General features: G+C 36.8%; 1 protein-coding gene across 1 annotated transcript in view; it reads left to right on the top strand.

Moving 5' to 3' along the window:
* Positions 1 to 22169, top strand: part of LOC122536407 (neuronal growth regulator 1-like) — a 93300-nt gene that overhangs the window by 10744 nt on the left and 60387 nt on the right. Inside the window, exon 4 of the mRNA XM_043668764.1 lies at positions 18155 to 18252. Coding sequence (XP_043524699.1) covers positions 18155 to 18252 — 98 coding nt within the window. The remainder of the gene's footprint in view (positions 1 to 18154; positions 18253 to 22169) is intronic.

Below are 22169 nucleotides of genomic sequence, written 5' to 3'. Positions count from 1 at the left end.
AATAGCCTCCAGCTTCAGTTATTTGAAAATGAGAATATTTTTACGTGACAATTCAATGTAATTTAGTAAGATACTTTTGGAATGAAATACAATTTTCTCTTTCGTTCTGTTTCTACTGAACAAATTCCAATTGTATGTCTTCTCTTTCTCTATTTTGTAACTTTTTTTCGTTCAGACAAACCATGTAGAACATTTCCACGTAAGAAATTCGGTTACGACTAAAATCTTGGATAGCTTCACACTCTTTCTTTCTCAACCTCAGTTCCTTCACTCGACACTGAGTCACTCGTAATAAAGATTCGCATTAAATTTCCGTTTGCAGAATAGTTACATTTGACGATTTGAAACAGGAACAAAATGTTCATCTATAATAATTGCGGAGACGATACGATTGATAGGAATTTAAAAAAATTTACTTTAAAGTTTGCTACTTTTAATTACTTTCATATGTTCTTTAACGCTAATACATTCGTTAAAAAAAAAAAAGAACATTTTTCAGTGAGTTTAGATTTATATATATAGCATTTCAGAAAGTTACAATTTCGAGGTGCCTTTATGCTATATACCTATTGAATCGCGCTGTTCCATTCGTAGACCCGATTAGATGAAATACTTAGATAACGTACCGAGCTTTAATCTGCATCTAATAATTATCGTGCAGCTAATCTAGTCTTAATGATCTAACCTGAAACTGATTTTCTACTACCTAATCAGGCCGCTACATATGAGACAGCTAATGCGGAATTAATTATATATTTCACCTTCATCTAACATCTCGTACCCAGTTTCTCCGTATTATTTATTTTCAGGCGAACTTTAATATTAACCCGAAGAAGTTGAACAATAAAACAATCAAAAAAAAAAATCTAAAATAAAATAACCAAAAATAAATAAAAAAAAAGAACAATGAGTAAACCAATAAAAAAGAAAAAGATGTAAAATGTTTCTCAAATAGTACCGTGTCTCCCGTTTCTCGAGATCGCGTCACGATATCGTACATCAAATCCTCGTGATCGTCGAGGATCATCACCGTGATTAGGTCGTCGCTAAGTTTCCGGCTCGTCGTTTACCGATCTCAGCTGAATTTCGACACAAGCGTTCCCCCGTTTTCCTCGAGGGGGCAATTTTTCGTTCGCGGAGGGCTCGCGCGCAATCGACCGATGCCGAAGTAATTGAACGTGCTAAACGTGCCCCACTCCCGGATTCACCGGCGATGCCTATTGTTATTCCGCGAATGAACTCAATGCTTCTTCCGTTATCGAGGAATTAAGCGGAGCCACGAGAAATTGAACAACAGAATTTCCAACGGGGGAGGGGGACGGTCGGCGATAAAATAATTTAGAAGGATCGGCTTTGCGGAAGCGTCGGGGAATCGTAACAAACGACAAACGACCAATTGTCTTAACTTTAGTCGGATCAGAGGGTCTACGGTTTAACGAGGTCAACGATGGGGTTCTCGACGAAAGTTCTCTTATTTTCATTCGCGCCGACGATAACGACGATTATCTCGACAAATAGGGAGATTAGAGTTTGATTAAATGCCAATTGCCTTCTTATTTTTGAAATACGATAATTCGGGGGTTCGTAAAGGAAACGAACTTCTGGACGAGTACGTGATGTACTCGAAATGATTCGGTTCCAATTTTAATGTCAATTTCATGTTTCTAATTACGTACATAGTGTTAGAAATTAATTAATTCTTTTCTGAGTCCTTAAATCGTTGAACAGTGTTGTTAATATTTGTACTTTGGGAAACGATTGTACTCGGTTCTTCTGTTAAAATGTCGAAGTTGATAAAATAATCAGAACTGAGAGATTACATGTTTTGTTCGTTAAAAAAAAAAAAGAAAAAGGAAGAAAGAAAGAAGAAGAAACAGTTTTGGAAAAGCAGCTATGTATTAAAATATTCAGCTATTCATGGATGGTTGAACAAGTTACTATATAGTTACTATAGCTATATAAGGAAAAGTATCCGTAATCTGATTATAACTTAAATACAACTTCTAGATGCCTTGACATTTTAAAAAGTTACAAAACCAATTAGAGCGTTTCTACCACTCGCTAATTGAAAGAACGCAAGCTCCCAACTGTTCTCAATTCCACGGTTTTAACCAATAAAATCAAAAAAAAAAAAAGATTCTCAATTTTCAAGTGAAAGCTGTGCTTTTAATAAACGTCCTCTTTCACGACTAAACTGTCATTATCGGCAGTTCGATATCAAGTTCTAATCGATATCTATTATATCAAAAATATATTATATTTATTTGTATGAAAGGAAAATAAATAATTCACTCTTGCCCTAGAAGAATCAATCAAAAATTATTTTTCTACTTATATTGATCTACGAATTGTTAAAATTTAATGTGCCAGGATTGAATATATCTCTCGTTTTAAAGTGAAAATAATTTCTGCAAAATAAAAGCCAATAGATTTATTTTTAGAAGAAAGGATAAGAAATAATTATTTTTCGAGTGTAAGAGACATATATATAGTGACGTAAAATACTCAAACGAGCAGTATACCTAGATAAATATTTTTATATTTTCTTAGTGAGTTTTTGTGCATCAAATAGAATAAGAAATATTCGAACAATTTATGCTTCAGAAACGTCAACGTTCGAGTAATATTATTTGCGTGAGCAACAATATCGTGAAACAAATCTGCCCCTCTTCGCTAAAACATCGTATTGCTTACGTAACGGAACTAAATAAATAGAATAGCAAATACAATAGCTGATGCAAATACTGCACGTTATTTCGGTCCAGTAGACGGTATATTAGATAAACGTTCGCGCAATGTTAACTCAATTATTTGCACGCAACTTGGCCACCATGACATATCCGACTGCTAATTATGGTGTCGTTTCGGCTGCACGAGCATTCAGCAGCGCTTCGGTGCCACGAAGCCATGATACTCATTCATCAGCCACGTAATTATCGTCGTTTTAAAATTCTAGCCGCGACTCGTTCTTCGAATATTTCCCTGGACATCGCGTGGCCAATTCGATGAAACGCGTGCTAAATCGTGCTCGACCGCTCGCTTCGTTTCGCCTCGGCCGATCTACAGACGCGGTTCTTTCATGAAGCGGCGATGAAATCACGACGATTCAAATTGTTTTCCAATTTAGGAGGATACTGTTTATGTAACCGGCGACGATCGAGGATACTCGCGGGAAAACATTCGGGCTCCATTGAATTCCAATAGTCCGGGCAATAACTCAAGTGTTACGTTTACGGGTTCTTCCGCCGGAATCTGCTCTACCTAAGTATCCCAAGTTCCGCCATCTTTCGCGTTCCGTGAATATTTGAAACGAGAGGGAAATCGTGAATGGGGAACGCGTGAAAATGTGTACCATGTTGCTATTCGTACAATGTTATAATTCTGAAGTTATAGTAACTAACGTGCGTTCCTATTGTCTAGCATTGTTTCGTCCGTACTTAAATAAGTATAATTTACTTTCGAGTCTACAATTAGAATTCCAGCATCTCAAATTTGAAGCGAAACTTGGTACAAGCATATGTTCCCTTGAGAACTTTAAGACGAACATCTTTTACATTTTACATTTCTCCAAAAATTATTATGTCAATAACCTCGAAATTTTTTAATTTTTTCAAAAAAATTTTTTTTGTAGAATTCGTAGAATTGCAATTTCGGAAGTTCTGACGATTGAAATCGTGTAAATTGTTGTAAAGTACAGAAGGTGCAATAGTTCGTAGAGTTCAGTCACTTGTCCAACTGTAAAGACTAATCTAAGCTATTTCTAAGTTCTTCCAAACTCAATTGTTGACTGATTTTCTTAATTCACTTTCCCTTTGTACAAATTTATTGTGCAGCATATGCAACGCACCAAACGTAAATTTGTCACATTGACCATAAATATGATTTTTCCGGCTATAAATTGATATTTAATATTTGATATAAAAATTTCTAACCGTACTTTACTTAGATATAACTTCATTTAAAAATTACAAGTTCTAAAATAACGTTACTGGATCTAGTTTAATTAATCAAGCTTAATTTAATAAAACGGAAACTTACATTGCGTTCAAGCGTTGAAAATTAAAATTAAAAGTGTCACCGACGATATTGACAATAATATCTGTCGCGTTTCTCTCGAAAATTAATTTGAAAATTAATTCAAACAAAGAATAATAGATATCGGACGGTGCATTGAGAAATGCATGTGACACTCAACGACACGTCGATGCGATACGAATTTCCAATTTTCGATAACTTTATTATTTAGATTCATCGGTGTCTTTTTAACATCGTTTAAAAAATTCCTCGTTTATTTAAAAAAATATACGTGGGTTCGATATATTGGTATTTAATAAATACTCAACCATTGACGAAGGTTGTAAAAATGTGTTCCCCTTTGAAGTTTGTCGATGGATATCACGGTAAAAGTAACGCGGAAAAAAAAAAAAAAATACTGAAATTGAATGTTTAAAGTTCAAACGTTAAAAATGATAAAATTTTACGGTGAATAATTCCTTACATTTTTTTCGTTAGTTTTGTCGGCACAACTTACTGCGCTTACTTATTTTCTAATGAGTTCGACTGACTTATTTACGGTCTTCAGTTGATCCGCTGACAGCTATACAAAACATTCGTATTGCAGCTGTCATGGTCTGGACAGCTTGTACCAACATTATTTATTACTAATGTCAAGATGTACATAATTACAGTATATATAATTACATATATCGATTGCATCTATGTACATTCACTGGTGACTTTAAATGTATTCGAACTTTTACAAATATTTCACAAATGTTATCTATTATCATTCATTAGAATTATTTACACTATTTAGAGGATATTATTCAAGTCAATTTACTTAAATAAAAACAGATAAAAGCAAATTTCTCCATTGCTAATATTTTCGTTATTCCAGTCCAATCGAAACTGAATCAATTTTTTCACGAAACGAAGGAACGCTCGACGAAATCCGTTTTAAATTTCTATGAAAGATCCACGCTACTTAAGAGGTATAAAAAGTATGTTCGTTCAACTCGTACGTCTCCATATAAATCACGCTAATTTACTTCCACATTTTCAAGAGATATTTGACAAAAGTCTTCTTTTCAACTCTGTACAAAACTGCAGATCGTAAATATCGTCATACATTCTCAAGTGTTCTTTTTATGTCTCGTATGGTAAGATGGGGATTTTCTATCGCTGATAAGTAGACTAAAGTCTTTTAAGTGTCCCGATTCGTCTGTTTGCATTCAATGTAATGCCAAGAGACTTACAACGTAAAATCCTCGTAAATACAAAAGCAAACTATATCTCGGCCAAATTCGTTCACAAAACGTTCTTCTTTGTCAAGAATTGTACGTTGCTGATCTACGTAAATCAAAATATTACGTACGAAATATTATACTTAACTCAATCGAAGTAAATTGAAATATTATACTATTTTGTAGTTTGTATTACTGTATTATTAAAGAGAAAATTTATTTCGAAAAGATTAAGTCATAATCGTTAAAAGTCTGCAGTTACTTAATTCGGTTCGAATCGAGTTAAATTATATATATATAATTTAACTATTTAACTATATATATGTAATTTATAATAATATATATATAATTACATTATCGATCTAATTAACCTTAAGTTGATAACTATCGACGTAGTCTTAACCAAACAATTATCAACTTGGTATTAATTAAATTACCATCAACTATCAATTAATATCAATCGTTCGTCTTTGACAATCCCGAATGAGACAGGAACGGAGTCTTCTTTCTAAACGACATTCGGTTCCTGTAATCTGATCCACTTGCAGAGAGAAACTAACATTCGATGCTTGCTTTCGCGATTACGATTTCGTGGAGTTGGCCTCCGGAGGATAAAAGCCGCAATTGTCACGGGACAAAGAGCGCGCTGGTAAGCGGGATCAAAAGGAAGGTCTCTCGTTAATTCCGATGCTAATGCGTGCCAGCCAGATTAGATTCTACCGGTGGCTACCGAATCCGGCATCCTTTTTATGGGAGAACGACCGACTGACAGATAATATCAACCGGCTTACCGGTCACCGTTCCCCCGAGTTTCTATCACGCGACGATAATTCGTGCGCCGTGACGACACGCGAAACCGCGATGACACGTACCTTTCGAACGTTTCGAAAATCTACAGTAAAAAAGAAAATGCCGTCCGCTGCCGTCCGTTCGATCGAATCTTTTCATCGTTCTGTTCCACGATTTCTTCTTCGACGCGAGAGGGTTAATCAATATACTCGAAAGTCCGGGCTTTGCACGGATTTCGATTGACTTTCTCAACCGATTCTTTGAGGAAAATAACTTTCCAACAAAACAAGATCTTGTTAAACGTGTTGAGACTTCGTCTGAAACATAATTCTATTTTAGTACTTATCCCCCAAAATTTGAACAAAATTCGAAATACTTGACTGAAAGTGTCGATAAACAACAAGCCAGATTATGAAATCTTCGCATTTGTGAATGGATATTCTCGATGGTTGACGCATCAAATTTCAAACTGAACAAAATTTAATATTCATCTTTCTGTAACAACATTTTTTACATATATTTGTCTGTAATTTTGTTTGAGATTGCGAAGGTTAAACGAAGCATGAAAACATTCCCAATGCTACGCGACCTTCTTTGCTACTTGGTGCGAGTTTCTCGCCAGTTCAATAGCCCCCTTTTTTGCTTGATTCTTCGAAAATTCGTCCAGTCGGATTAGAGCACCGACGTTTGCATTGTTCACGGGCATAATTCCAGAAACTGCTCCAGAGATACGCCGTTTTACGGCTCATCGGGAGCGTATTGATCCCTCGATCTTAGATGGAATCGTTACGTTTATTTCCAAAGGAGCACCGGATGCTTCCATCGATGGTAATACGCGGACGTGACAGGATTTGAAAATCGTCTCATCCTCTACCTTCCCTACGGGAATTCCGGATTCTTCTCTTCTCTTCAGCCACTCTGTTCACTTCGTTCCACTTCCTCGGGTATCTGTTTGTATTTACACGGAGTCCGGATCTAACTGCGCATTACAAATCTAGATATCATCCGCGAGATATCCTTGCTGGCTTGCGCGAACTGTCCTGACCTTTATTCGGACAACGACTTGCTCGTATTGATTCTTCGTTTCTATTAGTGCGAGTTCTTAGAGCTTCACAGGGGATCGATCGATTGGAAATTTACGTTCGATAATTGTTGTCGTGAGATAAATAATCAGCAAAGTTGTCCCAATCGTATTTATGGAAATTACCGCTTCTTTCTTATTCATTCGAATAATTTAACCAGAGTACTCGAAGTAAGAGTACTCTGGTTACTTTCTGTGCAAGAAATTTTATATCGTGCTTGTATATTTCCCGTGATACGAAGAAACTTATGTTTTCCACGATTTAACTGACAATACGCGAGTTTAAGTCTGAAATTTAATTATTTAAATTTCACACACGACTTGTGCAAGTTGCGGGCAAACGTCTTTCATTTCTATTACACAAATCTTGCAATCTATTCAGGAAACGACGTTTCATTTCAATAGCAGATTTAAATAATCTGCAAATGCAAATTCCCTGAAAATTTCCAAAGTCGGATTTACTTCTTCTACGGAATACATATGTATATGCACGTACTTTTATTCCTCGTACATTATAACTATCCCGGCTTCTATTTAGTTTTTATCAGCTAAAGTGGAACACCTTTGATGTATTATTGCATCCTGTTATATACATTAGAAGGTTGGCTGCTTTTCATCGGTTAAAGCCATTATCCTCTGACGTATTGCATCTTGTATTATAGTATGTACGTATGTATGTACCATGTTTTACCAAGAGCGAATTAACACAAAGGCCTTCGACATAAAGTGAATCTTCTTATACTAATCAGCTTCTCGATCCATATACATATCGGATTATAGATTCCATTAATCTCGGATTTCTTAATATCTTCGCCAGTGCAATCGATAATCGATTCAACTCGAAATTATTTTGTTCGGTACAAAAAATCAAATGCTCTGCACGTGCATGAATCAGTACAAGGAATTAATAATTTGTTGATATCGAGCAAAATTCAATGTCATTCCTATCTGCTTTAATATCAATAAAAACTTTGATTGATTTTGAATTCAAGAGTCCAGGCATGTATGATGTAATAATAAACTTTGAGGTTTATTTAGTAGATCACGAACTTTATCTTTTTAAAAAAGTAATCAAAATTATTTCGACGTTCGAGTAAAAATATCGAGAAGCATCAAAAATAAGCAGATAACGAACGTCACATCTTTGTTCACGACTAGACTGCAAAATACTTGTAGTTATAATACTTAATATGTGAACCTCCGTTAAGCTCCCATTTTTCTGCTTTTTATGAGAATTTGCGTCTAAACTCTGGTCTAATAAAGGAAGACAGGAAGAAAGGGGCAAAAAGAAAAAAAAAAAAAGAAAACAAGCGAAGAACACCTTACTTTTCGGGGAGAAGGATATAGAGTGACGCGAAGGTGGATATCGAGGGAACCTAATTGAAAAAGGAATTGCGGCGGCGGTCTATTTAACAAGCTAGCAGAGCGTTCGTTTCCCGGTAAAACAATTAGCGTTGCTTCGAGTACGAGGCCGGTATTATCGATTCGTTACATCTTCGCGTGCTGATTTTTGTTTCTCCTCCCCCGTTTTCCTCCCGCTGTTGCACGGCCATCAGATTAGAGGAGGACTCTTTAAGAAACACGAAGGAAACGAGCCTGTAATTTTTCCACGTAACCTTTCCACCGACGGGCAACTTCGCCGACGTTAATAGATATCCACTTTGCTGGTTGAACGGTTAACTTGTTAACCAAACTGTAATTGCCGATCGATTAATTTCACTCTCCGATTGAAACGTGCTCCGGTTGCTCTCGCGCGTCGGAAGTTGTTGCGAGCTTCCGCCCGATTGGCGTTGTGTTTTATAAAAACGATCGTTCGCATTTGACCAGGCAATTCCGTACGCATCGGCGGATCTGCCCTGCTTCGTGTCCCAACATGTCGAAATACGCATGTTTGCAAAAACACGGGCGCGGGATTTCCATGTACGAATGTTTGCGCGCTCGACTGTTTTCCCCGAGTATCCCAGAGCCAGAGGATCCGTGACTGAGGCAGCGTGTCATGCATCTATGAATGATAAAGTGTGCTACTTGAATATTTCTATATCGCCTCGATCGGAGGCGGTTAGGCTCGTATACCTGACTACGCTTTAACTGGCTTCGGTGGTCGTTTCACTGCGTAATTCGGAAGCGATCAGAAATTTGGTTAGTTCGATAGAACTAATTCAAACAGTTAAGCGTTTATGTCGACTCTACTCGTCATGTAGAAAAAAATTTAGATAAAAGAATTATATACATTTGTAATTTTAGCACATTTAAAACTATTTCAACAAAACAAAAAAAGTAAAATGAAACCAATGAAATTAAGAAAGCTTTCAAAGGAACGCCAGAAAGTTTTATCACTTTGTTATAATTTCACTCAAATTTTACAGCAAATACATTCACTGTGTTTTCGTCGAGTATACTCGTCATCGCCTAGAAATAATTAAGCACACCGGTGCACATTCTCGAAATCAAACAAAACGCTTAAGGGGTTAAGACAAGTATTAATTGGATGAGAGAAAATGTTTTGCTAAAGATTAAAATCTCTGGAACGGATAAGTGGTATTTCATTTCGTACCGAATTGTTATGAAAGTAAATTTTGGAAAAGAACGTACGGAAAATAGCGGGATACGTATATTTATATAAAGTATTGTACAGTAGGGAGTACGTTGTTTGAATAAAGAAAGTTCTGGTGTACGCTGGCTAATAGTAGAAATATCGTAACGTAACGTGCTTTCCGAGTTACCGTAAAAATAAGAATTCCGAAGATTTCGTAGACCCATCTTTAAGACCAGTTATAGCTTTAAGCTACCACAACGGTACGTGAGTTAGAAGTTATGTACTCGTATCTACTGTACACCTAAGAGAAAACGATCGATAATACATGTTACAGAAAATATATTTCGTTCCGCCTAACTTATTTCAACTGGGTTATTTTCGAATTAGATGTTCCTGCAACGATGAAATTAAGATCGAACGAGGAAACAAATAAATTTGTTTTGCGTTGCATTATTACGAACAATACACGTACAAAAATGAAGGTCAAATTCAATTGTTCTTGCTCCACATATTGATAATTTGAAAGATTTCGAGCGAAATTGAGCAATAGAAAAGTATAAAGTAGGAATATAAAGTAATGCAGGAAGGGACAATTGACGATGAGATACAATACAACAAATGATATTACCTTGTCAAGTTCAAAGTTTGGAAGAAATAATATTACTTAATAACGCGATATTCTTCCATATTTCCTCGGGTAGATGTTACGCGAACACGAGGAAAATGACCATTTTACACACAATTTGAATCTCGAACAGCAATATATTAGGGAAGTGTACGGGAATGGAGCACGTTTCGCAAGCACTGACACGGAATACAGATAGTGCGATAGAATTTTTATTGCATTTAGATGTACGTGTACCGGAGGTGGGGACTGTCGACGTTAAAACAGTTGCGGTGTGTATTCAGCGATATACCTGAAACAGTAAAATAAATTAGGTTACATCGTCTAATAATTGTATAATATTTGGATATAATTAGGATGGATTTCAACCGTGGAGTATTCCTTTGCAAATGCAGCGATGTTAGTTTAAGTTCGCAACGTTTGTTCCGCTGGGAAATATTAATATTGATCCGTACACCGAAAATACACGATCTCGTGCAGTTTGGCTAGGGATAATGAACGTATTATTTTCTGATACTTTTCTAATATTACTGGAATTTTCTTTTCTTTCTTTCGAAATTGTTCGTACAATTTGTACGAATTTTAATTTGTAATATCGAGAAACTAAACGAACGGAATACATTTGGAGTGCAATTGGAAAGAAAATTCCAACGTTACATATACATATACTTTACGATGGTGAGTTCTCTGTCTTTCTCTGTCTTTCTCTGTCTTTCGATATCTGCATCAGAGATAAATCCCAACGGAGGTCTGTCTAAAAGGAAAACCGAATAATATCATGACATCTATCATGATTAAATATATACAAGATGCGAGGTATTAACAACGATTCACTCTGAATAAGAGAAATTAGCCGTGGTTTTATTTTACAATATTCCTTTCCTTCGGAGCAGATTAATATCAATTATGTTCGTAACCTCGGCCGGTCGGAAGCAATTTGAAAAGGACTGAATTAACCGGACAGAATCTCGTCGCAAATAGCTGCTCGGTGAGACTGCTCGGTCAGCAGTAGAATTTTTTTTAATTAAACAAATTTATCTGAGATTCTCGCCTGCGAAAAAAGCACTGTCCCATTTATCGTGCCTTTCGACGTTCCTCCTTTCCTCCGCTGTCGTTTTCGACAGATCTTCGTCGGTAGAATCTCGTCGCAGACTTGAGAAAAAAATCGCGCGACCTAATTAAATCTTTGCGATTAGCGATAAAATGGTGAAATTATGCGACGAGTTTTGCTTTAATCCCAGTCTAACCTTCGCTTTCGGCGTGATTGCATTCCGATGAAACGCGATAATGCGACGATAACTAAAACTATTAAGGCTTCTTTAGATGCAAAATACTTTGCAAAATGTTTTGTAAATGTAAAAGGGATGAAAGTTCTATTTAAATGAAAGAGATAGTTATAGGTAATTTTTTCCGGCTGATATTTATGCAAATTCGTATTTCACGATCGCAGTCGGAGAATCGAAGCGTACGCCGAGATATTTTATACGTTTACTATAATTTACATGGAAAGAGGTATTTTATACATTTTTTCGTATTACGTCCATTATATCCGTTTTTTGCATTTTTGTATTTCTCGTGTAAATGCGTATAAACATCGGTAGTCGTAATTGTCACGGAGACAAGTTAAAATATAAAATACCATGTGAGAAAAAGTATTCGGAATTGTCAAATAATGTGTTAATCTTGTTAAAAATAAAAAATTTTTACGAAATGTGCGAGCGAATTTTTTATTTATCGTGCAGACAATAGACAGAAAAATTGGGGGTTTAGGGTAAAAACGACTCTTGCAAATTTCTCGGATTTTACAGGTAGCAACGTATCCTAGTGGCTGGAAACGTGTCTAGTAGTACAACATGATAGAACCGATACCATAAAAAACGGTCTATATCCTGACTTATCGCCGAATGAATATTCAGTGATTCTACAAAAACGTCCTTTGTTAAAGCTGTTCTCACCAGGATGGCCATTGTCAAATGAGTACCATTTTTGCCGTACCTTAAGAAAAAAAAAATAGTCAGATCACAAATTTCGTGCATTTTGATCCCGTCTGTTAGAAGCGGAGAGTAACATCGATTTAAATATCGTGCGTGTCGTGTTTTCATTTAATAAAAAATTTCATGCCCCGCCAAAAAAGAAGGAAAGAAAATTTTAATTGTGAATAATTGAATGCAACACGCTTGATAGAATGAAAATTTTATTAAAAAGCATGACATTTTATTAAAAAAAAAAGTAATTCGGGGGGGTGATAACATTGGAAAATTCCAAAAACTTTCATTCCCGGACAGATATTTGCGTTGTCACGCAATTTTCAAATATAAATTCCAAATTTTGACTTGTCTCTCTATTTAAACTGTTTCTCGTTTCACTCTATGTGGAATATCATTCATCGAGTTGAATTTTATTTGTTCGCTAACGGTGACAATTTTGAATAATCATGCGATAAATTGATAATTGCTGTAACTACGTATTGCAAATAAATTGCTATAGCGAAAGGGGATAGTCGGATGATATTTAAAAAGTACAAATTACGTGATGTTATAACGGGCCGAAATCGCAAGGGAGCACAGAGTTTTCTCTAGCCAGAGGAGACGAAAGTAGGTCAAAAACTAGTTTAAACGTTCCTTTTTCGTTGTAACAGCGGAATCTGATTTTTCGCAATTAAACACTGCGGGCTCCTTGCATTAAACACGTTCACCTCGCTTTTATTCCGGTACTCCATTCAATTCTGCACACCCGCAGGATTTCTCTCAGCGTAACATCTAAGGGTTTCGACAGATTCGAATCGCAGCGTCTCTCAGCGTCGATATGCCCTTTTTCTTCCAATAAATCACCGGGCTTGCTCGGACATTAATACATCTTGTAACTCTCTCGTTCTTGAAACGCCAACATTTGGACTTTGCGAGAAAACGTAAACGTTTCTTCTGAACGTTTATAACTGTTGGAATCAAAGAACATTAATCGTTAATACACAAGTTATATATAATTTCAACTTATATCAGAAAATTTGAAACGAACGAAGCTGGATATTGAAACGAGATAATGAAGAGATAATTTTATTGGTGAATTTTGTAAATTACAAATTACTCCATTACTCCATTTCGCAAAATGATTCATTAAATGTTCACTAGTTCCTAAATCGTTATAGGAGGGAACGTATTAGAAACAAGTCTCTATGCGTATCGAATGTACGTTACGGAAGCTAGTTTTTAAAATTGTGCACTATGCACAGGGACAGCTTGTACGTCGATTGATTCGCTTATCTACGTATAAGCAATACAAGCGAAAACATCGAATGATTGACGATGCGAGAGTGCACTTACTGCGTAATTATGCATCCGCGTGATGCATCGTCTCCTAAATGAGAATATATGTGTCCAGCATGCACATCTACCTTCTGAAACGCGGAAAACAAAAGAATTTCCAGAAGAAAGAAATTTTTGAAGACAGTCCTAAGTCAAGTGATCGCTCATTGGAATAATTCACATAAACTAGACTTTTTACGAATTGTTTGTTACAAGTTGAAAAGATGACGGAGGGCATTATTGTCCCAGAGATTGATACTATGTATCATTAACTCTTGTATATATTATACTTGTTCTGACAAATCCGCAATGCACGTTGATGATGGCTTTAAATTTATTTAGAAGGATTTATAATCAACAAAATTTCGTGCCAAATACCATTTAAATGATTATTTCCAATACTATATCATTTTTCTAGTTTTTCATTATTTGAAGCGATGCTTCGTAAATAAATTGCCGGTAGATGATACGAGAAAAGTTTGTCGAGGGTAAAATGTTAAAGTGATCCGTATTTGACAATTTCACAATGAGTTTCATAGAATACGTAAATATAATAGTAATTATGTATACTATCAAACGATAGCACTCTCGAGGAAGCTTCGTCTTAGATAAAGCGCTTGAAGGAAACTTGGCGAGAGCAGCCGGTAATTAAAAATCGTTGTTACGGATTCGTATAACTTATTCTTTCGAAACTTTAGATTGGAAAAATGTATGAAGTTCGGAGCAAGTCCGGCCGATGGGGAACTTTTAATTTCAATTCTGACCCGATAAATAAAGGAGAAACTTCGATTTACATACTTATTCAACTTTCACACTTGTTACGCTAATTTCTCGACACGCTTCGGTAACGAGCATAGTCGGGCGAACAAAGCTCAAGGTGTTGTGTTTACCGGTGATTTAATTAGACTGCCGGAGTTTTGCACTCAATAATGAACGTAACTTGCCGCGGTCCTTCTTAAGCATCAGGCATTTATAATGTTTCATTAAACGCGAGGACGACGAGGGCACAGAGTCACGCGCAAACTGAAAGTTGTCCAATGATCGGAGTAATCGAGTAATGATTCACAGGTTTGGAAACTCTTTCGCTGATTTATAGATTCCCTCGCGCCGTTTTCTAACGAATTCTGGTCATTTAAATGACAATAGAGCTTCGTAATTGCTAAAGATACATCAAAAGTTTCGCAATATTTTCTAAATTTATTGTCTCGAGTTCTTTGCCTCGGGTGTTAATATTTTTTTATCGTTAGGAAATTTCTTACAGTAAAAGAGATGGTCGTTTCGATGTTACGTGAAAAATTTTCGAAAGCGAAATTACAATGTATAAAATTTAGGAATCACAGACAGATATTTCTAACTTTATCTGAATGTCTAGATATTTTTTTGTAAAATATTCCTAAATATTCCTGAGACACATATATATTTATTCCAGTTTTATCCAAGTTCCATTGCCTTCTGAATATTCAATTTACTTCTTAAAATTTCATCGATTCGTCCTATGCTTTTTGACCGCAATTTCTACCTCTAAATTCCTATCTCTTTGATTCACTTTCAACGCGTCAACATTTATTAGCATAAAAATTGTTAGCCATTTCAATCTCATTTGAAATAATCCTGGTCTACGCTTTGATGCAATGGATATCCGTTTTAGCGCGTTTGAGGGTGTAAATGAATTAGACCGTCACTAGCTGGCGAGAGGTCGAGAAATTAATGCGTATTGGCTCGCGACTCTGAGATTGTGTCTTACCTATCTCCTGTGAGGATCAATATTTCCTTAGAACACGATTAACGTTTAATTATCGTTTATCGGCTCAATGGCGGTGCCGTTGCTTGTTACAGCGCGTGCAACTAATATCGAACGAATTTAGATTCGGTGTGCATACGGTGCTTTGAGGAAATCTCTTCGTAACAATACGTAATTGTTTCTTAATACTCGTACAGCCACTCGCGAATGTCTTTCTACGTTGATTACGTAGTAACACTATTTTTCAAAGAAAAAAAAAAAAACAAAAAGAAAACGAAACAAAATTCCATAAAATTTTCTTGCGAAAATTTCGTTTATTGAAATTTAACTTATTCTGCATTGAAGAGATGAATAGTGGAATTTTTTTAAATGAAAAGTATTAGATTAATATCTTGGAGAATTTGCTCTAGTTGAGATACTCGTAACTAACATTCAAGAGCTATAACTGAAGCCTCCAAAAGAACCTGTTCAACTCGTCGTTTTGTCGTTTTCCAAGTCCTTTTATTAAGAAGTTGTTTACTGTCAGCGTGAAAAGTTGCTTGTTCAATATAATGCAGTTGGATCAAAGTTCTCGAGAAATATTGATATAATCTACGATTCAATTTCTTCGCATTTCATAGTGAGACTCAATAGCCACGCAGCGAAATCAATAGCCATACGTGAAAATTTTTAGGAATAAATTTCGCTGGAGAAGCACGAAATGTTACGTTCGATTTCATATGGCGATATTGATCGCATATATTCGAACGTCTCTTACGATATTATCTCTCACGTCATCATGTATTCACCATAATGGAGCTCGCTCGAACTCGAAAATTACTTTAATCGTTACGATTAATTGATATTTGTATAATTTATTCTGCCCTCTACATTTGTTTCCAATCTTTTGTATTACTTGTCAAGCGCGACAGATTCTTCGTTCATTTTCTGCTTTATTTACTGCGACGTGTGTGTTTGGAAAATATCTAGAGAAAGATTTTTGGTGAATTATTCAGAAAAAGAATTTACAGGCATGGGGAGAGCGAAAAGGAAGAAGATTTCCCTCAGACGCCAGGAATTTCGTATTTTTGTAGGACGCGTGCATTTCTGGAACCTTAACCTTTCGTCCCAGCACCGATCACGATCGACGTGCCATAAATTCACAATGTGGCATATGTAGCCAATGGTCTTACCAGAATTGCAATTTTTGGGTCCAGTTTCCGACCATCTTCCGCATAATAAACCTTTAGATATCGCTTACGATATGAATCGAATATATTTCGATTGCTGACGTATCTATTGGGCATCTGCATGTTATACCTAAAGTATCTTCTACAAATATTTTAGATGTGTTTCGTTAAAAAGGAGAAAGAATTTGTGACAATGAATAGTTGAGATATTCAGATGGATATTCGGATAGATAAATAATTCAGATAATTCAATTTAAAAAAGAAATTACTTGAATTATTCACAAGGAAAGACGAAAAGTTTTGATAAAAATAACGATCAATTGTAATATAATATTTATACATTGAAGTAGGTCGAAATATGCGAATAAAATATGTGTGAAATACGAAAATATAGTGTATGAATGTATAAAGAGATATATGATCATGTGCACAGAATATGCGAGGTATATAGAAAGTATGTTGAAAATATATTATAATAGGTGAATTTAGAAAACTGCTCAATAAAGTGTAAAACATTTTTTTTTTTCTATACATATGTATTTTTGTCTGCTAAAATTAATTTTTATTAGTTACAGTTCAACGTTACGTTATGTAACTGAAACACATATATATTTATTCCAGTTTTTTAAGTTCCATTGCCTTCTGAATATTCAATCTACCTCTTAAAATTTCATCGATTCGTCCTATGCTTTTTGACTGAAATTTCTCTTCGAAACTGGACATTTCGGCCCGAAGAGAATACTTTCTCCGTGATGTTTACGGTTCGATTTTATTTATACAATTTCGAAATATCGATTAGATCGTCAGCTTCAAAATTCGAAAAATTTAAATCGGCGAGATTCCGCGGTAATATCATTTTCATTAAACCGTACAGAACAACGAATTTGTAAACATTTAAGAAAGAAAAATCTATTAAAAGACAAAATTTATTATTATCGAAGAATTCGAAGATAATACGCAAAAATGCACAGACTACACATAACATACATACATACAATACAAACTGTAACAAAATACAGAATTTCTAATAGAGTAGGATTTTTTAAATAAAATTTTGTTAAAAGGATGTCTGCCAATTTTCACCTAAAGTACTTTCAGAATTTCTAAAAGAACTTTACGTTATTTACGAGGGGATGATCAAATATCTGTCGTAGTCTCCTCAATGTCCATAATATTTCTCGAACGTCCATCATCCAAATTATTCTACAAGACTTCAACCACTTTGTCACTGACTAGTCTCTCGAATGTCCATCTGCATCCGCATGAACATTCCTTCGCGAGCAACCTCATTCCCGAGCGTCGTTAGAAAAAAGAGAAGTCGAGTCGTTTCGATCTCGAGACTTTGTCCCTTTTATTTTCATGGGACGAGCGTTCCCTTAGATACTCGGGATGATCGAACGGAGGAGGGTTCCGGCTGAAATCACGAGAGTAAGGAATTTGCCGGAGAAATATAAAGAGGCTGGCTTAGTCGCCGCTTGACCCGCTTACCGTTAACTCGGCCCATTCACCGGGCCGAGTTTCTCTCGAGTACTTTGCAAACTTTAGCGCGCTAGCAGGCTGGGTGGGTTATAAGTATAAGTAGCAGTAAGTAAGTAAGCGTGTACACCACGGTTATGTAAAGCGTTCACCGTGACGGGATACTTAAGACGAGGACCTTTCGTGTTGCAGATTTACCCAGGTTTGGCACACCGCTCAACAACCTGACGGTCTCCGTGGGTCGCGAAGCCGTTTTCACCTGCATCGTGGAAAATCTTGGCCCGTACAAGGTAAGACACGACGACAACACTCGAGAGCTCGCTTTATCTTTTGCCCGCCGTCGCGATCGTTTTCTAATTGCCTCTGCTTGCGAACTGACAAACTCTGGACGAACGGGATATTTCTCGATGTGAGTTTCGTGCAGCGAGGAAAATGTCTCGAGCGTGGTGTCTGCATAAGTGACATAAAATGTCTGAATATTATAAATGTGTGAATATTAGCAAGGGGAAAGTGGAAGAATTTGTTTCTGTTCTAATTAAAATTCTAAGATTATCGAAGTAACAGGAATGAACATTTCAAATTCCTTCGACGAATAGAGCTTTATTTTGTTATTGCGCAGAACTGGTCGTTCAATTTCGTGTATTTCGCTGTAACATAGTACATATATTATGAATACGTTATCGATTTAATTGCGGATTTGATTATCAATTATTCACTCTCAATTGGCATCGTTGACTTATAGATTATCACAATAATTTCGATTAAACTCGGATTGGCTTATTTAATTTTGTACCACGCACATATGGAGATAGAATGAAATAGCTCAGTCTGGTTTGCAAATCTGTTTAACGAATATTGAACTAGCCAAGTTCAATGCGCGTCTTGAAAAATTTCCAATCTGACGGGAATCACACGCTCGATTAAATTAACGTTTCTTGGTCGGAACAAAATGAATAATTTTTCGACGTAACGACTTATTAAACTACTCGAAGATGTTTGTATAATTTCAGAAGGAAATTTAAATTTTCGAAAGACAAAACGATTGAAAAGAGAAAGATGTTAAAGATGCGGCGTTGAACGGCCGTAGTAGCTTCATCGATTTTTCAAAAACAAAATACCGCTAACGAAGGAAGGAAGGAACCGACTACGTAATACTTTTACCTTCCACCTTAACCTTGAACGTCAGCGATGGTTTTACCAACAACCGGGGGGAGGAATAGAAGGAAGGAGAGTCAAAGGTGTAACGTACGTGGATGGTGCGAGAGAACGGAAAGGCAAAGATAGAGAGAACGTAACAAACGGTACAAATAAATTCGCGACCAAGGAGAACCGGTAGGAATCCGTATCGAACGCGTATCTCGGCAACTCCATTTAAGTAGAAATAAAATCCCGCGGGGTGTGAGTTCAGCAGTTTGTTAAGTGGTTCCTCCCTCTTGCTCTCCTTGCTCACCATTCTCCACCGACGCTTTTATCCGTCTCTATTCCATTTTATTCCCCCCGTCGTAGCTCTCTCTCTCTCTCTCTCTGTCTCTCTCTTTCTCTCTCTCTCTCTCTGTTCCCTCGTTCCCTCTGAGGGACAGTCGAGGCGTCCCATTCGATTCGCCTAACCCTCTTAGCCGACCCTACCTCGCGCCAGCCGCAAGGATACGAGTTATAGTTTTCCCGATAGGGGCATCCCCGTGACCGGGGCCGTGTTTTGCCAATAAAAATGCGTAGGAATTGTTTTATGGCCGTGCACGTGCAACCGAGTACACGGCGGAATGGAATCGATGCATTATCTTTACGCTGCTGGCCAACGACGTCTCGCCGGAAATGAAAACGTCGGTGCCGCGCATTCGTCGATCTGTTTGGAATAAAAAAGGGGAGGAAAGAATGGAACGACGATAAAAAAAGAGGCGCTAATAATCGTGCTAAGTATATTAAATGTTTCTTCTACGATAGAACACGGAGAGATATATAATGCGCCTGATAGCTGAATATTAGAAACAAAACGATCTGTTCGAGAACATTTACTTGCGATTGAGTTAGAGGAAAGGTTAAATATATAACGTGTCTATAGACCTATAAATCTCTAGTGAATCTATAATTCAGTGTGAAGTAAAAGATTTCTTTAATTGTGGCGTAGTTTAGTCTCCCATTCTAATACACAAAGTTAATGGCTTCCGTTTTCTGATCAGACGTACTAGATAAATTATGAACGTGTCCTTCGAGGGATTGAACTAGTCCAAACCAAGAAACTTTTCTCATTAACATTCTATTTGTGCACGAAATTCGAAACGCGAAATATCTCACACAAAACTAGATACTATCGAGCAAGAATTTGTCAACTGACGAACAATTTTATCAAAGTCCCCTCCCTAGAAAGAATCTCTGTCTCGCGGAAACACAAACATCATACATGCCCAGCTTCGCTGATAGTTTATTAACGATAGTTCATTACGCAGATACTTAACTTCAACAGAATTTTACCGCGAAAACGAGCCGCTGATAGAGAAAGTTAAATTCTCGATGCATTCGAGATAAGATGCTTACAAGCCTACTGCAAATAATATAGAGGGCCGGGGTACCACGGCTTTTGATTACTTTAGAAATTGCCGTAGACGGAGCCGGCAACGTAACCTCGTCAGATCAGAAAGGAATTAGCGGTGACACGTACGCGTCGAACAACCGATAAAGTCGTCGTAAACTTGGCGTCTCTCGCTCCGCGAGTGCGCCAATTATCATCTAAAAGCGGAAGATCAACTTCCACCGGAAGCGCAGCTGGATAACGACGTAAATTCGCCCGTCGAACGCGTTAGTTCCACGTGATTCGTCGCCAGTGAGTAAATCTATACTCGCGTTAGACCCACCACTCTCGCGACAATTTTAAACTCCGCTAATTACTTCGTCAGCAAATCCCAATCGCAACAACCAGCAAATATACAATTGTTCCAGAATTGTTCGAAAAAGTTCGAACTACACAGAACTGTGATAATTTATGTCCATTTCATCATCATATTTATGCATTAAAATATTTATGTAGAATATACAAGGATACACAGCTGTTCCTCTCGGAATGATGTAAAAATTTTCCGTGAGAAAACGAACTCAGTGTTATAAAAATAGAATCTTCGCGCCTGAAATTGAGTCCAGGCAGATTGGTCTAGAATTTTTTCTGACAATGTTATGGCAACTTTAAGTGTAAATAAGAGCAAGATGAAAATAAGAGTAACTTTCCTCTCGAAAATTTTACAAATGTTATGAATATCGAAGAAATTATATTCATATATAAATTTACAATATTGCTTGAAATCGCTAGTATTTTCCACGAAGAAGAACTGTCAGAATTGTTTTGATCAAAGATACAAATCCTTATTCACTGTAATTAATTAGAATGCATTCGAATGTTCGAAATACCTCGCTGCCACGCTGCGATTTTTCACATTGAAAATCATATAACGCGTTTCTTTTTTTCACCTGCAAATAACAGTTGAATAGAAGTTTTACTCTTCCTTTCCTCACAGAGTGTTGTTTCAATTAACACTGATTAAAAAGTTTCGATCTTGCGGCGAGAGAAATGTAAGCGGTTAGTATTAACCGCGCTGTTTCGGCAATCCAGCTGAAATTCGTCGGAATTAAACAACGTCGCTCGACGAAAGCGAATATACCGTTTGCATATTATCCGAAGTCGGCGGGAAATTTTAAAATTTCATTAAAGAGTCGAAATTACTTCCTGCGGAAACGGCACGGCGGCAAGGAGAGAAAGAGAGAGAGAGAGAGAGAGAGANGAGAGAGAGAGAGAGAGAGAGAGAGAGAGAGAGAGAGAGAGAGAGAGAGAGTGTGGGGCAGCCCTAACCTCCGACGAGCCGAGTATTTTTACGGTGCTAAACCTAATTGAAGTTGGAACCCTCGAAATTTGTCGGAGTTCACCAGATTAGCATCGGGAGAATTTCTTTTCGGTCCCGTTGAAATAATCGTTCTCGCCGGAGTTCCTTGTTTTCCACTGCTCAGCGATTTAGCGGGATTTCATCGCGTCGAGAACTCCCTCTTCTTCCTTTTTTTTTTTTCTTTTTTTCATTTTGGTAAGGAACTTTCCGGTGATGAGGTGATATTGAAATATACGGGGTGGGATGTGTGAAACGTGACAAGAATATTTCTGAAGTTGTAGGTAATATCGGAAAGCGTTCGGAAGGGAAGCTAGAGTGTTTTGAGAAAGAAATTCTTTAAA

Source organism: Frieseomelitta varia, unplaced genomic scaffold, assembly GCF_011392965.1.
Source record: "Frieseomelitta varia isolate USP_RPSP 00005682 unplaced genomic scaffold, Fvar_1.2 scaffold_831, whole genome shotgun sequence".
NCBI classification, from domain to species: domain Eukaryota; kingdom Metazoa; phylum Arthropoda; class Insecta; order Hymenoptera; family Apidae; genus Frieseomelitta; species Frieseomelitta varia.
The sequence above is the reverse complement of the archived record's forward strand: the minus strand, read 5'-3'. Positions and strand labels throughout refer to the sequence as shown.